General features: G+C 38.0%; 1 protein-coding gene across 1 annotated transcript in view; it reads right to left on the reverse strand.

Annotated features, from left to right (window-relative positions):
• The window catches only part of LURAP1L (leucine rich adaptor protein 1 like), a 46,904-nt gene extending 26,642 nt beyond the window's left edge, over positions 1 to 20,262 (reverse strand). Inside the window, exon 1 of the mRNA XM_061132442.1 lies at positions 19,255 to 20,262. Coding sequence (XP_060988425.1) covers positions 19,255 to 19,560 — 306 coding nt within the window. The 5' untranslated portion in view covers positions 19,561 to 20,262. The remainder of the gene's footprint in view (positions 1 to 19,254) is intronic.
• Between the last annotated feature and the right edge of the window lie 2,510 nt (positions 20,263 to 22,772).

A 22,772-nucleotide genomic window follows, 5' to 3' on the forward strand; every position in this document is an offset into this window, starting at 1 on the left:
AGTATTCTTGCCTGGGAAATTTCATGGATGGAGGAGCCTGGTAGGCTACAGTCCATGGAGTTGCAAAGAGTCGGACATGACTGAGTGACTGCACTTTCACTTTTCATGTTATACTACATAATAGCTGGATTTTATATAAGTGTGTGCCACATAATTAGCAAAGATGATGCCAAATCATTTCTTTTCCTTTGAGTGTGAATCTTCTTAATAAAGCTCTTTATTAATGTCTATCGATATCTATTAAAGAAAATACATAATTCCAACTGAAAAAAAGTCCTTGAAGAATTTTCTGAAGTTAAAAGTCAAAAGCTTATCCTATTATTGTTGTTGTCATTGTTTAGTTGCTAAGTCTATTTGACTCTTTTGCAACCCCGTGAACTGTGTGTAGTTCACCAAGCTCCTCTCTCCATGTGATTTCCCAAGCAAGAACATGGGACTGGGTTGCCATTTCCTTCTTCCTGACCCAGGGATAGAACCTGAGTCTCCTGCATTGGCAAGTGAATTCTTTACCACTGAGCCATCAGGAAAGCCCCATTTTATATTGTTGTTGTTGAGTCGCTAAGTCGTGTCTAACTCTTTGTGACCCATGAACCACAGCACACCAGGCTTCCCTGTCCTTCAGAACAATCAGGGAAGCCCCATCCCATATTGTGCTGGTGGTGGCTTAATCGCTAAGTCATATTGATTCTTGAGACCCCATGAACTATATAGCCCGCCAGGCTCCTCTGTCCATGTGATTCTCCAGGCAATAATACTGGAGTTGGTTGCCATTTCCTTCTCCAGGGGATCTTCCTGACCCAAGGATTGAACCTGGGTCTCCTGCATTGCAGGTAGATTCTTTACCGACTGAGCTATGAGGGAAGTCCCTAGCCCTTATTTTAATACAGAATAAAAGCAAAACTACTATAATGAAAGTTCAAACTTACATTCAAATATCACTAGAATTTATAGTTATTGTCTAGAAGTTAAAATTTTGTTGGATGCAATTTAAAACATAACCAGTGTTGTGCCTAGGTTCCTCCAAAACTAGGGAATTTTATTTTCTTTTCCCATTGTCTATCTTCTGATTCGGAGATGTAATTCTTGTAATCAGCTAAAACTTGACATTAGTCCCACCTAAGAGTCTGTATATGTGGCTTCTCTAAACTTATCAGAGTGATTCCCATTACAATTCTGCAATAACAGCATCTTTCTGGGCTGGTTATACAATGTCAGAATTCACTGCTGAGATAAATAGCAGCTGGAGCTTATGTGTTGAATTCTGGGAAATAAGCATAGGTACCATAAGTAAAGCCCTGTGACCGATGTCAGAAACAGGAGGAATCCTGGTAGCAATCCTTTTTAAAGGTAGTGGAGGTTTATTTTGACGAAGTATTCACAGTTTTAATTTTTGTTGTATTGCTTATGTAATCCTACTTAGAAAATTTTAATGTTTTAATAAGTTTAATAAGTGTTACTAAGTTCAGAACTTCCAAAGTGACAACGAAGAACTCCAACAATAATCATATTGCATACAAAATAAGGGCTAGTTTTTGGTAAAGCACTAGTTCATGATGTGTGTATGTGTGTATTTCACCTAATTTTCACAAAAACTTTGATGGGTATCATCATCTTCAAATTGCAACTCAAAAGAGATCTGTAACTTGCCAGCTTCACACAATTGGAAACTGATGGAGCTGGGATTCAGACTGAGATCTATAACGTATGGTCACCCAGGTGCTTACCTGCTCTTTTCCCCTCTGCAGGAGATCAGAAAACAGTATTCATGCACCCTTTAAAGAAAAACAAAGTACTCAAATATTCAGTCTGACAAAAGAAAAAGGAATGAAGAGTTGGAAAATCATGTTGCAAGAGGAATGACAATTATTCTGCCTGCCTAGGAATTATCAAGGAAATATTATATCATTACAACAAAAATATAAGAAACAAGTTAACTATCCAGTATTAGGGAAATGCACACAAAACTGTGTATTTTTCAGGCAATACAAATTAAGTTTAGAAAAATCATATAGGAAAAGGCTTATGATACAATGTCCAGCAAAAAAAAAAAAAAGAGCTCCAAAAAGTAAAATATAAGGTGTAACTTCAACAATGCAAAGGAAAAATTATAGGAGAAAAATACTTTAAGACAAAAATGTTACACCAGTGGCCTCAGAGTAATGTAATCATTTTTTGGTCCCTCCATCTTTTCTTTGTATTTTATGTACAAAGAATGTATGTATCAGGAATGTATATTACATTTTAATCAGAAAATTACTTTAATTTCAAAATAAAATTAATAATAAATATAATAAAAATAAATCAAATAGTCATAAACAGAATTATATAATTCATAGATAAATGTCATTTGGATAATTAAAACATAATTTTTTTTCTTAGAAAATATCAGCATACTAATAAAGGCAACTTAAATTTATTGAGGGTATATATTGTAATCATATAATCTGTAATTATGAAATTATACCTAGTAGGAAGAAAACAAAAGTTTTTGACATATATGTATTTTGAATAAGTAGAATCTTTTCTCTTTCCTTGTTCCAAAAATATTTTTGTCATTTTTTTATTCCTCTGCATAGTTTCATTGCTCAGTAATAAACAGCATGCTTTCTTGTTTATGAGTATTTCAAAAGGACAGCATACTTTAAGGATCCTGTAATATAAAACACATGGAAACCATTTACTTCTCAGGAAGAGAACTTAAGAGAAAAATAATATTTTAAAAAATATAACATGGCTTTTGTTACATGGTCTTTAGTGAAAAAAGTGAAAGTGTTAGTTGCTTGGTTGTGTCCAACTCTTTGTGACCCCATGGACTATATATAGTCCACAAGGCTCCTCTGCCCATGGAATTCTCTAGGCAAGAATACTGGAGTGGGTAGACACTATTGGTCCTTACTGCCAGCCAAATCCTATTCAAACTTCTTAGATTAGTATTTTCTATTCATTTAGATAATTTTACCTTTCCAATATTCTTTTCATTGACTCCAGCATAATCTTCCCATCCACCTCAATCATCCTAAATTTGCTCAAGCTATTATTTCTACTGACAGTTACTCTCCTAATTACTTTCTAGACAGCTTTATTCATTTATTCCTCCAATACTGAGCTCTTATACTCTGCTGAATTCTAGAAATGAAATAACTGAATGAGATTCTGGCTTTGAGAGAACTTATAGTCTTATGAGGGATATAAAAAAAACACAACAAAATACAGTATTATCCATGATATGACTTGAAGGATAAAAAATCAGAGTTGACAGGATGTGGGAAGGATAAGGATGGGAGAGGAAAAAGGATTCAGACAATAGGAATGGCATGTACAAATGTCGAGACAAGAGTATACACAGAGCACGTTGAAGAACTTGAGGTGGGGTGATATATTAAGATGTAAAAGATATGTGTGTATGCACAATATTAAATAGTTAGATATAATTTGTTTCCAATAAAAATTACATTTTATTATAGATCAGAACCTTTTGGCATTAGACCAGAATTTTCAATAATGTGGAGGTTAAATATTGCTATTGTTTTAGTAACAATCTCATGCCTTATCTGATTAATTTGCAAGTTACCTGAAATTCTTGTCTCAAATTTGTTTGTATTTTTCCTGGCATTTATATGGGTATGGGATAAAGATGATGTTTAGAATGTGTTTTATTTACTTGATCTCTATTCTAGAAAACATTTCTAGAAGCAGAGATGGGGAATAGTGTCCAGGGTGGACATTTACATAGTTAAATGATTTGCAATTGGGAGTTTTTAAGGGCCAACAAAGAGTGAGGATTTGGAAAGATGTATATTTACTATAGATAGTGGAACAATTAAAATTTTTGGCTGGGGAAAAGTTAATTTCATGTATAAGGTCAAGAGAGAGAAAATAGATTCACACACTTGGAAATGAGTCTAACAAGAATCAACTTGACACTCTTAGTATATACTTATTTTATTTGTTCTCAGAGGAGTTAGTGTCCTTGAGTAGCACAGAATTCTGCTTACAAAAAGGCACTGGGTTTCATGTAGATAAATTTTTCAAGTTATTTGATCCTATTGACAAAAAATCAACTCAAAGATGTAAAAAGAAACTAAAAAGGAACAGTGTATCTCTCCTTAAGGAATATTGGGTGAAATCCAAACAGAATCATTTTGTCTTAAGACTGAAAGCAAACAAACATAACAAAACACTTAGTATTAAGAAATTTCTGAGCATTCCCATAATGATATCTGGACTTTGGGAATTAACATATAAATGGAAACGCATCTCCTCTATTTATGTTGGCTGTTCCACAGCATCCGGAACAACCATTTTGGAAATTGGGAAGTCTGGCCTGTCTCAGTCTACTGTAAATCACTCTGTCTCTCTATCTCCATTTCCGACTCAGCAATGTGAGAGTTTGATAGCGCTCCTTGGAAACTTAATTAGTGGTTCGTGGTTTTAAGTAAAAGTGTTACAGACTCTTAACAGTAATCATTTTAACCCACTTGCTTGTTAATGTCAATAAGGTAAGATAGTTGTGCTGTGATTATTTAAAAGTATCCAACACAGAAAGTAGTATCCTTTTGTGAGTTTAGCCTTGTTTTTTAATTTATTGACTGCTAATGACAATATTCTGAACTCATTTTGTTTATTAATTAAATAAAAATGCTTGAGCAATTCCATTTTGTGCTGGCACCACCCTTCAAAGCCTGTTGATTTTCCTTGTCTATTGCCAAGTAAAGTTATGGCTCACTAAAAAGATTGCTTTGTATTGTGACTGGAAGGAATACTGTTTAAAGAAATTCTTTCACTGTCTTCTTATATTCCCTTTAAAGCTATAGTACATGTTAATATTGAAGAAGGAAATGGCACCCCACTCCTGTATTCTTGCCTGGAAAATCCCATGAGCAGAGGAGCTTGACGTGCTACAGTCCATGGGATCACAAAAGAGATGGACACAACCTAACGACTAAACAACAATACTACATTAATATAATACATGACAACCATTAAGATCTCTTGATCTTAAAAATTCCTCCAAAATTCCAAATATCTCATCATGCCGGCAAATGCAGGAGACCAGGGTTTGATCCTTGGGTCAGGGACATCCCCTGGAGAAAGGAGGGCTACTCACTCCAGCATTCTTGCCTGGAGAATTCTATAGACAGAAGAGTCTGGTGGGCTATAGTCCTTGGGGTCGCAAAGAGTCGAACACGCCTGAGTGACTAACACTCACTTTTTTATCATCTATGAATCCAGATGACATTTCAGCTGCAACAGAACAGAAGTAGTCAATTGCTTCACTGAATAAGTTTCCCATCTTCTGTGAAATTGGTGTTTTTTAATCCCACTTATAAATATAAGTCATAACTTGGTTGGAATGGAGGGCCATTAAAAATTACTGCCAGTGAGCATCTGAACAAGTTCAAAAAATGCTTACCAGGACCCACAGGATATTCATCAGACTCCACTCTGAAGTACAGATCAAGGCAAAGGACAATACTATGCTGATAAAAATCAACTCAAATAATAACCTAAAGAAATTATACCAATACAGACATCTAAGAAAATAGTTTCATGATGCATTAATGATACGGAAAATTCAAATTTCATTTCCCTGTGGTACCAGATTATCTTCAAGCAGGACACATGATGGTAGACATGGCAGTTTAATTTCTGTGTAATTTCATAGACTACTGAAGGGTGGTGGTTAGAGGGAGGGGAACTGGACAGAGTGGAGGAAATTTCAAAATCCATTTCTAAGTCCTTATGTAAGCTTGGTCTCCATGAAAATCTGTGGGTTCATCATCATAGGTCCAGTGTCTACCAAAATAATCCTTGTCATATTCTAGTTCATTTTTTCCCACTGACAAAAATACACATAGAAAGAAAACTATAAATCTCAACTCTTCATTATCCCGACTTTCTTCTCACTTATTTATTCTGGCTTTTCCAAACTAACTTTTAAAAACTTCCAAATAAGGAATAATTGGAACAAGTATTACTTTATAAAGGAAACAGACATTTTAAAACTGAAGTAGTAAGCTCAAAATTAACAAGCAGAATATAAAAGTTAAAATTCTCTTTCATCAAGCTTGTCAGAGCCGTAGTTCCTGGCAAACTCTGAACATAGCCAGATTAAAGGAAAAACAAGTGGGTATTTTTCAAGACTTAATTCAATATATGGATTTTACTATTAAATATAATCCCCAAAATGAGTTTGTCTGAATTTTAAATGCTAAATTTAATGTAACACGATGGTGGTCATAGCAAAGCTTGATTTATTACTTCTTTAGCCAAGTGAGTATAACATCAGGCAGAAGGCTGTTATTATTAGTCACATTTACAAGGCAGATACTATATTCTAACAAATGAATTCTATAAACATTGTAAAACAGCATATGCTGCAAATGTTACATTCATTGTCTGATTGTTGTAACCTCATAATCCCATGATTGAGAAAAAAAGATAGCATACGTGAAAATGCTTTGTAAACTATGGTGTACAGTGCAAAATAACAACTCATAGGGGAAATATTTTCTTAGACAAAAAAATGCTAAAAGATTATTTCCTTTGCCCACATAGTCTTCTCTGCTCTTCCTCACTTAACAAAACTAGCTTCCAGCATCCTTGCCCCTACACAGCTTAAACATCAGTAGTAGAAAGTGTCTAACACTCAAAATGTATTTACTGAATACCACCTAGGGTCCAAAATCTTCCAGTTACCCTTTCATTTTTTCACATGGAGCCCAAACTCTGAAAAGACGATTTTGTAAGAACACAGTTTCTGGCATTAAGTCAATAAGAAGGTGGGAAATTGAGAGCATGTTCTTCCAATTGCCCCAAATGCGCTTCAGGTAGACACACTTGTATAATTTAACTGAGTGCTGGCCTGAGGTATGCTTCTGACTGATGTAAGGTGGCCATCTGTAGTGCTCTGTTGAAAAATATTCTAAATTCAGCAGGAAAAAGTGATGTAAGTCATTAATTATGAATATACTATATATAGGAGGGAGGAAGGACAATATTTATAACTTCTTGTGCTGAAACGTTCACTGAAGTATCTAGAGGGAAACTTTTAAGTTGAAGAATGTTTAAGGAAAAGTGTGTTTTTGTATGGGTATGGGGATATGTGTGTAGGAGGGAGAGAAAGAGGAAGGGGAGAGGGAAAGAATGAAAAGGTAAAGGTAACATGGGAGAGCCTGGGAGGGTGGTATAGCATGCTTTCAGTACTGTTTTTGTACCTTTTATGTAAAATCCAAAATTATTTTAAAATACAGTTTTTAAAAAATTCCCCACATATTTGTAAATTTTCCTGTTAGTAATATAAACAAGAAGTTGGAAGATTAAAAGCAGCAAAAGACTATGCAGTGTAGCTTCTTGGAAGGGGATAAAACCAATGCTTTTTGGAAAGTGAGTAGTATTTAAAAGTTCACATAGGGACAAAAAAAAATCCTGAAGGAAACCCATGCAGTTGCTAGTTGAGTAGTGATACTAACATATCTGATAGCCATTTTTCATCTTTGAAATCTAGTTACAAATTAAAAACAGAACACTTGGTTCATTCTTTGAAACAGCCTCCAGTTCTAGAATCTTATAATAAATACTGAAGAAACCTAACTTTTCTCATTCTGTCAATCTAATTGACCCATTTGGACATTGCTAATGATGTTCACCGTGAGTTTGCAGACTGCCTTAAACACCTCAGACACAGTGTTCCCAAGTCTGCATTGAGGATGTGCCAAGGAGAGTCACAGAAGTATGCCCAAGAAATCAATGCTTTCTGAGTACCAAGGTAGACTGCAAAATAAATGATCATTTTCAACCAAAACCACACAAACTGTGTTATATATCAATATGTATTGTACATATTATAAATGATGTCTCTCTTTCTTATAGTTCCTTTTTTTTAAACTCTGGGACTTCAGAACCTCATTCCAGAATAGGAAAAGAAGATGGCAGAAACTAAAATGTGCATTTCTTTGTGCACCTAATGGAGATGGAAAACAATCTTTCATTCCTATGTGTCCAGTATCCCTGAGAGTAACAGATTCTGAAACTGACCATAAGTGAGAATAGAACAGGTCCCAAAACCAAGAAAAATTCTTCTGTATCACTTCACAGAGGAAAAAAGGTTCTTTTCTTTTCCTTCCTTCTTGTCTTCAACCTCCTTCCCCCACCCACTTCCTCTCTCTTCTCCCCACCCTCCCTCCTGTTTTTCTCTCTCTCTCTCTCTTAAGTGTCACAGTAACAGATAATAGGAAGAAAAACATCTGTCTTTCTTAACCAAGAACTTAAGTTCCAGGTGACTGGGCATGGCTGGTGGGAAGCAGTGGAAGGATTGGGGTTCTATGTTCGAGTCCCAAAAGGCAATGTTGTTAATGCCTTCCAAAGCCAAAAATTAGAACCAGGACTAAGATGTACTTTGATTTACACATTAAACAAATTCTGAGTCCCTAAATGGTTGCTTGGGCGTTAGGGAAACATAAGCAGTGTTTAATCATAGCTTCTGCCCTCAGGATTATTATAGAGAGGGAGAAAAAGACAGTCGTTTTCTTAACCAAACTGAAATATACAACCAAAAGTTGGCCCAAATAGAAAGTGACAAATGAAGTCATGTACATATAGATGGGGAAACAGTGTAAACAGTGTCAGACTCTATTTTTTGGGGCTCCAGAATCACTGCAAATGGTGATTGCAGCCATGAAATTATAAGATGCTTACTCCTTGGAAAGTTATGACCAACTTAGACAGCATATTAAAAAGCAGAGACATTACTTTGTCAACAAAGGTCCATCTAGTCAAGGCTATGGTTTTTCCAGTAGTCATGTAAGGATGTGAGAGTTGGACTATAAAGAAAGCTGAGTGCTGAAGAATTGATGATTTTGAACTGTGGTGTTGGAGAAGACTCTTGAGAGTCCCTTGGACTGCAAGGAGATCCAAGCAGTCCATCCTAAAGGAGATCAGTACTGTGTGTTCATTGGAAGGACTGATGTTGAAGCTGAAACTCTACTACTTTGGCCACCTGATGCGAAGAGCTGACTCACTGGAAAAGACCCTGATGCTGGGAAAGATTGAGGGTGGGAGGAGAAGGAGATGACAGAAGATGAGATGGTTGGATGGCATCACTGACTCAAAGGACATGAGACTGGGTAAACTTTGGGAGTTGGTGATGGACAGGGAGGCCTGGCGTGCTGTGGTTCATGGGGTCGCAAAGAGTTGGACATGACTGAGTGACTGAACTGAACTGAACATAGGATTTTATCAGAATTTCACCTTATGGAACTCTTTAGCTCCAGAGATTAATAAATATGTCTTAAATAATCATGTGCTTTTTCTGCAGAAAAACTGTGTCAATGAACAATACTTAAAATACCATTAAATCATTAAGTTTTATAGTGTGGTTACAAAATCACTGATTTAAGTGATGAAACTGTTGGCCTTCTGGCACTACTGTTTTATCATCACCTTGTAAGATGGTAGGGCTTCCCTGGTGACTCGGAGGTTAAAGTGTCTGTCTCCAATGCGGGAGACCCGGGTTCGATCCCTGGGTCAGGAAGATCCCCTGGAGAAGGAAATGGTAACCCACTTCAGTATTCTTGCCTAGAGAATCCCATTAACGGAGGAGCCTGGTGGGCTACAGTCCATGGGATCACAGAGTTGGACGCAACTGAATGATTTCACTTTCCTTTCCTTTCCTTTCTAAGATGGTAAGAGGCTAGAATATGGTTTTCAGATGCTTATCCATGAAATCCTATAAAGGGCTTTGTCTGTCTATAATCAGTTACTTTTTGTCCTTTTCTGCATTCTGCAATGACTGCTTTTCTCACCAAAATCCTATGTCAAATCTATCAGAGTCAATATTTTCTACCCACCTATTTCTGGCAGGAGGCATGGGCTCATAGGAGGAAACTGTGGAATGCTTGGTAAATGTTCTCAAAGAATAGTTGTCCAATCCATTACCTTCCTTGTGGTAGTCTTGTCCATGATTACCATCAGCCACTGCAACTAAGATCCTAAGGAGTCAGTTGATTTGTCATTCACCTTACTCAACAGAAAGGACTTGTCAGTGTTGAAATGATCATTTCATATTTGGGCAATAATCATCTCAGATGTTGCTTTTGTGAAAGTATGTTCCAGGCCTATTTAGCAACCTGGATATAGTTCATGCAAAAAGTTATTTTGTGCGTGTGCATGCTAAGTTGCTTCAGTCATGTCTGACTCTTTGAGACCTCATGGACTGTAGCCCTCCAGGCTCCTCTGTCCATGGGATTTTCCAGGCAAGAATACTGGAGTGGGTTGCCATGCCCTCCTCCAGAGGATCTTCCTGACCCAGGGATTGAACCTGTATCTCTTATGTCTCCTGCCTTGGCAGGCAGTTTCTTTACCACTCGTGCCACCTGGGAAGCCTTTTAACATCTCACTCTTCTTATTTTTTGCTTTGCAGTCTTCCAACTGTCCATAAGATGTGCCTTCAGGGAGAGGGCAAATTGGTCAGTAATATAGTTCCACTTTTATATATCACTTTCATGTAAGAATCAGTTTGAAGGATATTAGTTATTTCTTCAAATAAAGAATCCAGTGTTGTGATTATGTCTGACCTCTGTGAGTAGAACCTGTCTTGTCCTCATGAGCCTTCCAAAGTGTGAACAAATCTAAGATGGTTTTGAGCCATGACCACAGAGGGCACTTTAGTTTCAAGGATGGCCATTCTGGTTCCTCCATGTGGCATGAATCATCTTGTGCCATGTTAGCATTCTGACCCAACTTTTAAAAGTTTTGTTGATATTATTATTAAAAAAAAACTCAACATGGAGATTATGTTAAATGGCAAATGACTGATGAAAAGTACATTCCAGTTTGAAGACTTGGTTACTTTCTTCAAAGGAGTGATGAAGTGGTCTGATTAAGTCAGATTTCTATGGGTGGAATTTGATTCTAAAAGAACTACTGAATATTTGGATAATCATTTATTATTAAAAGCAGACTAATGCCTTTTTCATTTTAATGAGTGACTAGTTGAGATTCATATAAGTGAACTGATTTTATAAGATACAAATTGACTAGATAAATGTTTCTTAAACTCTTATCAGTAATCTGTTTATATTACCTAACACCCCACAGGTCTTACCTCACAAGTAGGTTAGGAGTGAGAATGAAATGGCACTATTCATGAAACCTATTTACAGTTCCAACTGGTACATTGTACTAATCCAATAAATGCCAGGTGGCATAATAAAGTATTATTGTGTAAAATAAGAAAAATGAAATCCACACATGTTAAATTCTGTAAGTGTATATATGCCTATATACGCAGGCAAAGACATAGAGAAAGACCCAAGAGGATTCACACCAGATTACCAGCACCGGTTTCCTTTGGGGTCAGGAGTAAGAGGGAAGATGTGTTGAGGGTAGGTGAAAAGGGACTTTTGTTTTCCTTTATACTATATTTCTGAAAGTTTTATAATAAGAGAGCATACATCTAAGTTCAAAAGGAAACAATAATATTTTAAAGGGATACCAAAATATCCACTGGTAGTTGTGTGACGAAATTATTGTAAAAATGTCCATTCACAATAAATGCACACTTCATGGTACTGAGATAATAGCACTGTTTGGGAGTAATTTGGATCCAGCAGATACCCAGTGGTTCTTGTTTGAATGAATGGCTGGGAAACCACTTATGGTGACCTAGTCAAATTATTAACCCCTGTGAGCCATAGTTTCCTTATCTGTAAAATTAACATAATAAATATTGAGCACAGTATTTATTGCCTTTTTAAAATTTTTTTTTTTTTTTTATTAGTTGGAGGCTAATTACTTCACAACATTTCAGTGGGTTTTGTCATACATTGATATGAATCAGCCATGGAGTTACATGTATTCCCCATCCCGATCCCCCCTCCCACCTCCCTCTCCACCCGATTCCTCTGGGTCTTCCCAGTGCACCAGGCCCGAGCACTTGTCTCATGCATCCCACCTGGGCTGGTGATCTGTTTCACCATAGATAATGCTGTTCTTTCGAAACATCCCACCCGCCTTTTTTAAAAGGAGAGTTACTTGGGTTTTATTTTAAAGACTGAGACTTTTGAAATGTATGTTTGAAAATATAATTTTTCCTTATGAAATTCTATGACAAGTTTACATTGAGCACAGTTTGGATCAAGGTGTTTTGAGCACACATCTGTAATGTCCTGGCAGGTGTAAGGATTTCTCATTTCTACTACTTTCTAGTGAGTTATCTAGGAGCCAAGCTTAATTTCAGAGAATGTCTCAGGGAACTAAAATGAGACCAGTGGTAAGTTTTTAAAATTCCAAGTCATGGACACAATTGAGCTCCAGTATTGAACTCTGAGCCTTGAACTAGTTAAGGCAGGGCATTATTCACCAGCAGCTTTTGTAAAAAAGTATTTATGGAGATGTTGGTGATGGTGGCAAAGAAAAAGGGTACAATTGCTAGATACAAGCTGATTTTAAACATGTTTGTCCAAATCTTGGTTGTTCCTAAGACAGATGTCTTTAGTTCTTGTTCCTCCCTGGAGGGTTTATGGTAAATGACCACACAGTTTAACTCATTTTGTAAATTCTAGAAGACAATCACACATGTACATTTAAACCTGAGTATCAACATGGGCAACAGGGTTCTCTAAAGGGTGAAATGTAGCAGTACAGGTTTAAAGCTCAGATTCTGACCCCAGCCTAGCTTATCCCCACTCTCTCAGTAGTTTTGAGCATTAACCGTAAGCCTCAATGCTTTGTCTATAAAAAAAAATCTGTAAATAATATATTTAGTTATGATTATATAAGAATGGGATAGTACATATAATTGTTAAACTAACACAGTGCCATCTACATAGAAAAGTCTCACGATAAATAACCAAATACTAGTCTCAATTCCTCAGATTTCTTAAACTACCAGAAATTCAGTTCCACAATTCTTTATGCTACTATATTTTGCTTGCACTAAAGCTGGGGAAAGGTTTCACAGGTTCCTTTTTTGCTTTTTATGGAAAGGCGGTCTCTATGGAAGATTTGATGCATGAGAAGTGCTATGACAGTCAGTCTGATAGAAGAGGTACCGGCACTTTCATCAGTCCCATCAAGGGCTCTCTGTGTATGATCGACAGGACAGCCGTGTAATTGACAGAACACCTATTCCTGTCATCACTCTTACTGCTTTTGGATGTATCAATGATAGCTGATTTTTTTTTTTTATATTGTTTCACTGGATTCTTACAATGTCTTATGAGAGATGCTTTAATCACTATGTTAACAGAAAGCAGAGTCCTAGAGTAGTTATATAACTTGCAGATGCCACACAGTAGTGAGTGAAAGAGCCAAGGTTAGAATGAGGGTTGCTAAGGACTGGACAGGCCCTCCCACCAGGAAAGATGGACTAAACGTCTCTGCAAGAACAGGGTTCAGGGCCTTGGCAGGCTGGTGGGCCCTGTGGTCTGTCTGCACCCTGACTTGCTCTAGGCTTGACTGGGAATCCCAACTTGTCCGATTCCAAAATTTACGAAGGTTCCACCGAACCAGAGGTTCACCACTTGAGTAGTGACTGAACAAGCTTTAAAAGACAGTCAAAAAGGAATGTTCTTCAAAGAACTCCACCCCCCCAAAAAAAAAACAAAAATAACAACTTGTCAGGGATCCCAGAGATTCCAGCCATGAATCACAGTTTCAGAAGTAGTATCTTCAAGAACTAAAGTCTTATGTGAGCAAGTGTTTTAATTATGATTCATTACCATAAAATGGAATGTAAACGGAATGTTTTTATGCTACCAAGGAAGTAAACATAATCTTTTATGAGAAGTTAAAAAATCCTCATAAAGTTTGTGGTCTCTCAAGACTAAAGCAGTATGGTTGTACAACTTGAATGGAAGGTAATTCTTTCCATTCGTTGTACATTCCTGGGGACAGGGCAGGGCTCATCGGTTCTTTGATATGTTACTTTTTTTTAAGTTATGCATAAATCCTCTGAATTCTATGTGTTTCTAGCAAAGAAAAATTACTATCTTTGCCTACACTGCTGTCAGTTTTAAGTCACTGTGTAAGGAAACACATACCAACATAATTTACTAGATTAAATATAATAACATTCCATGTGCAAAATTACAGAAGAAGCTACTGTTTAGGAATCAGATTTTCTCATCTCTTTCATGTCTTTATCACTAATATTTAGCCCTTAATTTGCGTGGTTATCAGCACTTTTAATTCCTTGTACAAGACACATTTGCCATGAGAAATCTCCTGAGCTTTATCTTTTAATCTCAGCAGTTATGTCTGATTTCCACTATGGCATGCTGACATATTGGTTTGTAATCTTTCCCTGGCAAAATTATATCCCCATTTTATCTTTTCAGCTGTCTTGTGAACTCATCAAGGAAAATGCCTTCCATGTTATGAATTCTCAAGTATAAACCCAAGAGTTTTACATAAAGTTTTGTCCAATTAAAAAAAAACACAACTACGTGATAAAACAGTAAAAATACTACTGAAACACTATTATGGAACAAATGATAGAAATCTCCTAGCCTAATTTGAAACACGTCCAAAGCAATTGTGAAATTAATTTAATGAAATTATTATCACTTTTTGAGGAAATATAAAGTAACTTTAGTTTTTATTACAAAATAGACAAACCATTTGTTATGAGAAGGGGCGTGGAAAAGATAGATAAGAGAAAGTATTGATAAAAACCAAATACAATTCTATCCTTTGCAAAAATTTTCAATTTATGTTCTAGTATCATTATGTGCCTTGTATTTATGTGTATTTATGTCTAGCCCTGGGTATTATCTAGAAAACTGTATTAAAGCAAGAGTTGAAGAATTAGGTGGGATATTTGAATGCTTTAATAGTAAGACAAATAACTAACTTGAAATTGTTTATCCCTGACTATTACACAGCTGCAAAAGTAGTTGCAAATATGTAGTTGCTTAAATATGGGATGAGGAAACAGTATTTTCAGATTAGTCATTCTTAATGGCACAACATTAACCATTCCAGCATGACACAGAATTGACTAAAATTCCAAAAATCTGGAATGTGGCATAAGTAGTATATACTTCATTCAGCATACTTTGTTGTTCTGAACAGTAGTTATCTAGGAAAGCAAACTTGAACGGGTCTATTAGATCCCTTCTAACTCCAGACTCTGATTCTTGAGTGATTACCATTATAATCTTATACATTTCAAAATTTTTCCAGAGTAAATCAACACACATAATGTTTACTCTTAAACTAGAGGTATGGTACAGATGTTATTGAGATAACACTAAAATCCATGGAACATCTTGTTAAAGAAAATTGCAGTATAAAATTTACTACTAACTGGTAAACACAGATTTTGACAGAGATTATTTACATTTATTAGAAAAATATTTCAGATATTATGTGACATTCTCAAACTTAGAACAGTATTTGATAAGCAATATTTAAAGTCTTATTCTTAAGAAACCTTTGCAAGTGGAGTCTTCATAGGTAGTAGAATGAAAAGTCCAAATATAGGACAGGGCCTCCAAAGACTGACTTTTTAAAGTAAGCATTTTGTACTAAATCCCCAATGTCTCAAGGCAGGCCTGGTACATTGTTGGCAGTTAATAAATATTTGTTGGTTATTGAATGAACCAATATCTGAAACTACCCGTGACATGACATCATGACTTCTTTTTGTTGGTCCTTTAAGTACTGTAGGGGTTGTGACTTATCACAGATTTATAAAAATTATTCTGTATTTTGAAGAGAAATTATTGGGATGCAGACTAGAATGGGGGAAAATCATAGTACATGGGGTCAGATGATACGCGTTCAAATTGTGATTCTGTTTACTAATTAGCTGTGTGACCCTGGCCTGTTTTCTCAACCACCTCTAAGCCACAATGATCTCATTCCCAAAATGTGAAGATACTTCCTTCTCAGTTATGACCTGAGGCTCAAATAATATGACCTGAGGCTCAGATAATAAAACACTGTCAATTGAAGAGCAGTGAACAAATATTACTGGGCCAATTTTGCACAAGACATCAGACATCTATTTCCAATTTTGTTATAAATTTCCTATATCTATCCCTGAATTTACTTATTGTATTGTCAAATTTCCTTATCTCTAAATTGAAAAATATTTTACCCTTTGGGAAAATGTGCTCCCTCTCAAAAATATCCTGATGGTAACTTTGAATTGGCCTACTGTATCAAATATATGGGCTTCCTTGGTGGCTCAGCAGTAAAGAATCCACCTGCCAATGCAAGAGTCATGGGTTCCATCCCTGCATCGGGAAGATCCCCTGGAGAAGGAAATGGCACCCGCTCTAGTATTCTTGCCTAGGAGATCCCATGGACAGAGGAACCTGGTGGGCTACAGTCTATGGGGCCACAGAAGAGTCAGACATGACTTAGCGACTAAAACAAAAACAGCAGCGATCAAATATATGCCTGAAAATTTTCTTTTCCAATATTTTCCTTCCCACACCCTTCCTTCCCACGTGAACATGCACTATTCATGTTGTTAACAAGAGTTTCAAGGTTAAGAAGTTTGGCTACAGAAACAGCTCCTCCCCACTTCAATCTCTTTCATCTTCCTTTCTTTACACCTGAGTCTCACAGACCTCTAAGAGCTTTGATTGTAATATTTACAGATAAGAGTTAAGGTAATGATTCACAAAACCATAAAAGGAGATGAGAGAGAGAGACAATGAGAAAACCAGGTGTGTGTAAAGAATTTCAAGTGTTGAGATTCTATCTCACAAAAGTCTATGGTGCCTTTGGTCAATGGTTAGCACACACATTTTAATAGCAAAAGAAGGAAGTCTTAATTCCTGCAAGTGTCCAGAGTCTTGTACAAGGCTAAGGTGTTTCATAGGAAGGAGTTCTGAGGGCAGGACCCAAGCCTGATAATTCCAGATCATCCAGAAGAAAAATCTGTGAATACAAAGTAATGAGCATAAAATGTGGGTCAGGCATAAGTCCAAACAGGCTGACTCAGTGCTCACAGGAGAGGGCATAAAAGAACATACAACTCACAGAGGCCTCGCCCCAACTTCTCTCCAGGAGGATGCGAGAAGGAGATAGAAAGGACTGTACAGCTACATCTGTTCCACATTTATAACAAAACTGCCAAGTCTACATAAAAACAGATATGTTGCTTTGCAATTACGCTGACGCTGGAGGTTTTAGCACCCACAAGAGTAACATAAAATGGGGGGGAAATTGTCTCATTGGCAGGGGAATATACCTGTTTTTGATTCCTTCCCTCTAAACTCCCATGGCCAGTGGCAGTGTTATCATTTGCTCAGTGGAGACCTTTATTAGAGGACAAAGTTGAAGACAAAAACATCTGCTCTGGCATAAATTCTCCCGGATCCGAAGATAACTATGCTGCGTAGAAAATATTGTTGCTGTTTCTGTTTGTTATCTTTAAATTTATTTATTTATATAACATAGTTATATAGCAAGACCTGGCTTGGGAAAACAGATTTTTATTAATTCTATGACGTTTTCATGGAGAAAAACAAGGCTAGAAAATACCTTTCATTGAAAAATAACAATTTTCTAAAAATCTTACAAAATTCTTCAGTACACTTGGCTTGATATACTGTTAATATAAATAATAAATGGTAAGTGCAAGAGATTTGAGAGCCCTAAATGGCAACCCACTCCAATGTTCTTGCCTGGAGAATCCCAGGGACGGGGAAGCCCAGTGGGCTGCCATCCATGGGGTCACCGAGTTGGACACAACTGAAGTGACTTAGCAACAGCAGCAGCAAATAGGCTCCTTGAACTTTTATGTTGTATATTTTGAGCACCTGGTTAATTACCAGATACAGTAAATGCACTTACTGAATACTTATTGAATAATATGTATAACCTGTGGTGTGTGTATATATTTAGTGAAATATAGTAATAGGAATAATGATATCTTTGCATTACATATATATACATGCATACATAGAACTATGTGTGTATGAATCTCTACATGTTTGCTTTCAACATCTGGTGCATTCCAGTTGGGAAGAAAATGGATACTTGAGGCATAAAATGTAAAGTTCTTAAGTAGACCAGTTTAAGAGATCTTAAGAGAGGTTTTTGGAGCCCTTGTGTTGATAAGTGTGGTAAAAATTCTGAACATGGGACATGATCTCTGAAGAATGGCTTTTTGTGCTAATATGTTTGCCAAGATTACTTTATGCTGTGGAATGTATTCCCTCCCAGTGTTCCAACTGCAAAAAGAGAGGAGCTAGGGTAACACTACCGGTTACTTCTTTTTCATGCAATGCCCCTATAGATAGGATCACTTATGCAGAAGTGGCTGAGGCTCCGGTTGTTACTTTCCTCCTTTCCAAGCTGGTGGGAAATGCGGTTTTGTCGTGTGGTCATCTTTAAAAGGAGTTAGGAAGGAATCATTTCCTCCAACCAGTTCACTGTAAAAATTAACCCGAGGTCCAGAGAGGTTAAGTAATTTGTCCGAGTTCACGGCAAGTAAATAAAGTGTCTCTAAGTACATCCGGAATAACAAGTATTCTGGGACCCTCGCTAGCCCCATTGTCCTATTCTTAGGCTAACGTTTGCAAACAGCACAGAAAACAATTGCAGATTGAGGACTGAGGGGGAAGGGTAGGAAGTGAGTATTAGCAAATCCCTGGGCCTGGGGATCACCTGCTCTTTTGGATTAACAGTGAAACAAGCTATTCATAAGGACATCCAGGACGACTGAGCCATTGTTTTCAGAACCAGCAGTGGGGAATCAGCTCCACGGTGGCTTGGGGGTTGCACCAAAGGGCGGGAGCAGCAGTGGTTAAGAGGAGTGAGCCAGGAACAAGGGCTGCAGGGACCCCGCGGCGCCACCTTTCGGCAAACCAAGAAGTGTTTTTGCAATAAGCGCAACGGACCGACCCACGTTTGGAAACGAAAGTGTGAACGGCAGACAGCAGGCCCCAGAGGGGTGCAGTAACTGCAGACCCTCGGGCGGGTTTACGCCTGGGAGGCTGTGGACCGGCAGCTGAATGGTCAGAGCCGGTAGCAGCGAGTAGGCTTCAGAAAGTACGCAGAGCAGGGGGGGCAGGCTTTCCCGTCTTAGCGAACTGCGACCGAGCAAAGTCGCCGGTAAACAGGCTTCCTGCAGCCACATCCATATGCGCACCCGCTGCGCGCCCCTCTCACCCGTGTTTCCCATGAACCCAGCCCTCGGCTCGGCCGCCCCTGTCGCCCTCTCTCCCCTGCCCCACCTCCCGGGTCTTGCTGCCCGGGTTCCCACTCCCACCGCCGGCGCACCACACTCACCATCTCTTGCCTGAGGAGGTGAAGCTTGGTTTCCAGCCTCTCCAGGGTGCTACTGGAGTGGCTGGGCTGTGGGGAGCCAGAGGTGGGGGAGGACGAAGAGGAGGACGACAAGGAGAGAGGGAAACTGCAGCAGCTGCTGCTGCTGCTGCAACCGCTGCCGCCGCCCCCGCTCCCCCCTCCGGGGTCTCGGTCCCTCTCCGGGGGGACCGGCTCCTCCCCACGGAGCGAGCGCAGTAGGCTCTCGGGCACTTTGCGTCCCAGCTTCAGCTCGATGTCTCTGAGGTCGGGCAGCGGGCCGTCTTCCATGACTTTTCAAGAACGATGAAAATGGTAATCAAATGCTACCGGCGAGAGTCAGCAGCGGCCTCCAAGGCTGCCTGGAGATCGGCACACCCCTCCCGAGCCCGGGTGTCTATCCTCCGCGGTTCAAATGCACCGTCCACTCCATAACCGCCTGCGCGCCGTGTAAGTCCTGAAATCCGCACAGGACGCGGCGGGTCGCAGCCGCAGTTCCCGGGGCGCTGTGACTCGCCCAGCACTTATAAGATTATAAAGCCCTCTTCATCCTCTTCCTTTTTGGCCACCCCACTGCAAAGTTGAGTTAATTGATATTGCAGAGAGGGGGAAATTCCGAGTGCTAGAGACCAAAAGACAAGAGAGGGAAATGTCTGTTTCAGCTCTATGGGGGAAAAATTCACGTTATAAAACTGTCCATTCACATCCCAGCGCCATTCACCAACTGCCCATCTGGTACCATGCGACACAAAATAATGATGTGGCCACACTCCAGGGTTGTTTCATTTCCCAGCCATATGTCTTCAAGCTTTTGGTATATCCTGGATTATCAGAAATAATTTCTGGTCCGTGAGAGAGGAGGTCTGTCGTGGGCACAGACACATTAAAAAAAAAAAAAAAAAAAAGTTTGCTTAACAGGAGTTTAACGGCTTCCTCAATGCTGCAGAAATTCCCATCTTCCCATTTAGGCTGTTAGATCCAAGTCATTGTGTTCCTGCAAGCCTCGGAAACTTTAAACTCTGCTTGGCAGGTGGACCAAACCAGGGCCAACCCTTGTACCGTAAAGCATGGGCAAGAAGAGCAACAGAAAATTTCCCACCCCTGTTGCTCCCTGTAGTTTCAACCTCCTGTCTTAGTTGAAAGCACTTATACTTTGATTAGACTTTCGGTTCAGTTTTTCAAAATTGCTGGGTAACTACAACTTCTAGAACTGGTAACAAGTATTAGAGGCAGAAAAATGTCTTTAACTGTAGTATCATTCCCCATCCCTCATCTTCCTATATGGCAAAAATTTTGCTTCAGAAGCCTTTCCTGATAATTTTGTACTAATGTAAGGTGTAATAATCCCACCAAAAGTTCATTGAGTGTGCAACCAGTTAATTGTCTTATCAAATGTTACACTATGGCAGCACAAGCAGATGTGAAAAATTAAATAGCCAGAATAATCTATATGATTACTGAGTGGTAGATTTTAAAAGGGAAAAGTTGCTGAGATACTTTTACCTTAATTATGGAGGAAGAATATTGAATATAACTAGTAAAAAGTTGTCTTTGGTAATTTATCTTATTTTTTTTTTTCAGTTATTTAAAAGAAACCCAAAGCATGCTGTCAATGGATCTGAGACACTTCTGCCAAATAAGTTATTATGAACTCTGTGGATTATAGTTTTTGATTTAACATTGAATTTGTGTTAAGAATCTTCAAGCAGAGGGTACTGTTTTCAGTCTACTAAACTAATATTTGGGATTCCATTAGGATTTTTCAAAATAGGGACCCCTTCTCTTTCTGGGACAAATAAGTACTTCTGTTCTTGGTCTTTCCCAGAGACATCACTTAGGTTTTACACTTATGAGAACATGGGCAGGTACATCTCAGAGTATGTTTTTAGCAGAGCCACGTCCAGGAAGCCTAAGGATAGAAAACAGGCCTTCTGAGTGAAATATTTCATATCGGGAGAAAGTTGCTAAAGTTCTCTTGTCAGCATGTCAGGAATTATAGGTTATTTCTTCTCTTAAACAGAAATGAAACAAACAAACAAAAAAGCTGTAAATTAAGTGACCCAATCAAAGGGGAACAAAACTAAATCTCAACTCACTGATAAAACTTCATGCTTTGTCCTAAATTTGGAAAACCATAAGCTCATTGGGTAGGAATTATAATGAAGAGGTTTTTTCTTTTTTAGTTTTTTTTTTTTGGTCATAAAGCCCTTACAAAGTTCAGCATAGGGCTGGTTAAGAAAAGTAGCATACAAACACAGTATCTAACTTGAACTTGGTCGATAAAAATAGTTTATTTTTAAATTATCATCAATGCAACTGTACAAAAGAGGAACACCTCTTTGCTGTGAGTCACAGACGGTAAAATGTGTGTTTGATACTGAAGGTAATTAAAAAATAGAAAATTTTTTTTTCTGTTTTAGATTTCTGCAGAGAAAGCATCTCCAAAAGTAAAAATGTGATCTATATGTAAATTAATACTTTGTGCCAGTGCAATATAAAACAAACATAAACTTTTTAGGAAAAGTTTAGTTATGTTATACCTTTAAAATTTCTCAACTTAATGCTTTATGACATTTTACTTTAAGATAGAGATGTTTTGAATGCCAAAATGATCGTTTTCAGAACATGTTAGAATCACAGTAGTCTTAGCAGGCTCTAATAGATTGCATGAACCTTATCACTACGGCTTTATCTGGTTTGATCTGAGGACATTCCTTACCCAAAATATTCAAAAATTAATGGTCTTTTTTACTTTTGGGTCTTGAGAATATTTTGTTTTCAAGATTTTTCTATGATGAAAAAAAATGTGTGAGAGCTTTAACTAATTGCTGTTAGCCCTATATCACACATTGATTTGGGGGATTAGTTGATAAGAACTGCAGTACTGGGTCTAAGATGTGGGCTGAGAAGTAAGTAAGGTCATCAACAAGAAGAGGGCACAGGGGGAGTAAAGAGAAAAAATAAAATAGAGAAAAACTCTTAGAAAAATTTTTTTTTCTGTATTTCGTTAAGCCCTCAGTCTTAGCAGTGTTGCCTTCCTACTTCTGCTTTTCTCATCCATCTCCAACCACCTCTTATTTCCATAATTGATTGCATCTTCCAGCAACAACCTAAATTCAGGATGTTTCCCCAAGCCTAACATATTGAAAAGTAAAATCCTAAAAGTTAAAGTTAGGGTTACTGTATTATTTTTATTTGTAATATAATTTTCTAAACCCAGATTACTTTATTATATGCATCCTTTATCTGACTGCATTATATTTGAGCTGTATTTGCCCTTTATCCGTTTAAATGCCTAAGGAATCTAGGACTTCCCTGGTGGTTCAGATGGTAAAGAATCCACCTGCAACGCAGGAGACCTGAGTTTGATCCTTCCCTGGGTAGGGAAGATCTCCTGGAGAAGGGAATGGCGAAACACTTGGTATTCTGGCCTAAAGAATTTCATGGACAGAGGAGCCTGTTAGGCTACTGTTCATGGAGTTGCAAAGAGTCAGACACGATTG

The sequence above is a fragment of the Dama dama genome, chromosome 29 (assembly GCF_033118175.1).
Source record: "Dama dama isolate Ldn47 chromosome 29, ASM3311817v1, whole genome shotgun sequence".
NCBI classification, from domain to species: Eukaryota; Metazoa; Chordata; class Mammalia; order Artiodactyla; family Cervidae; genus Dama; species Dama dama.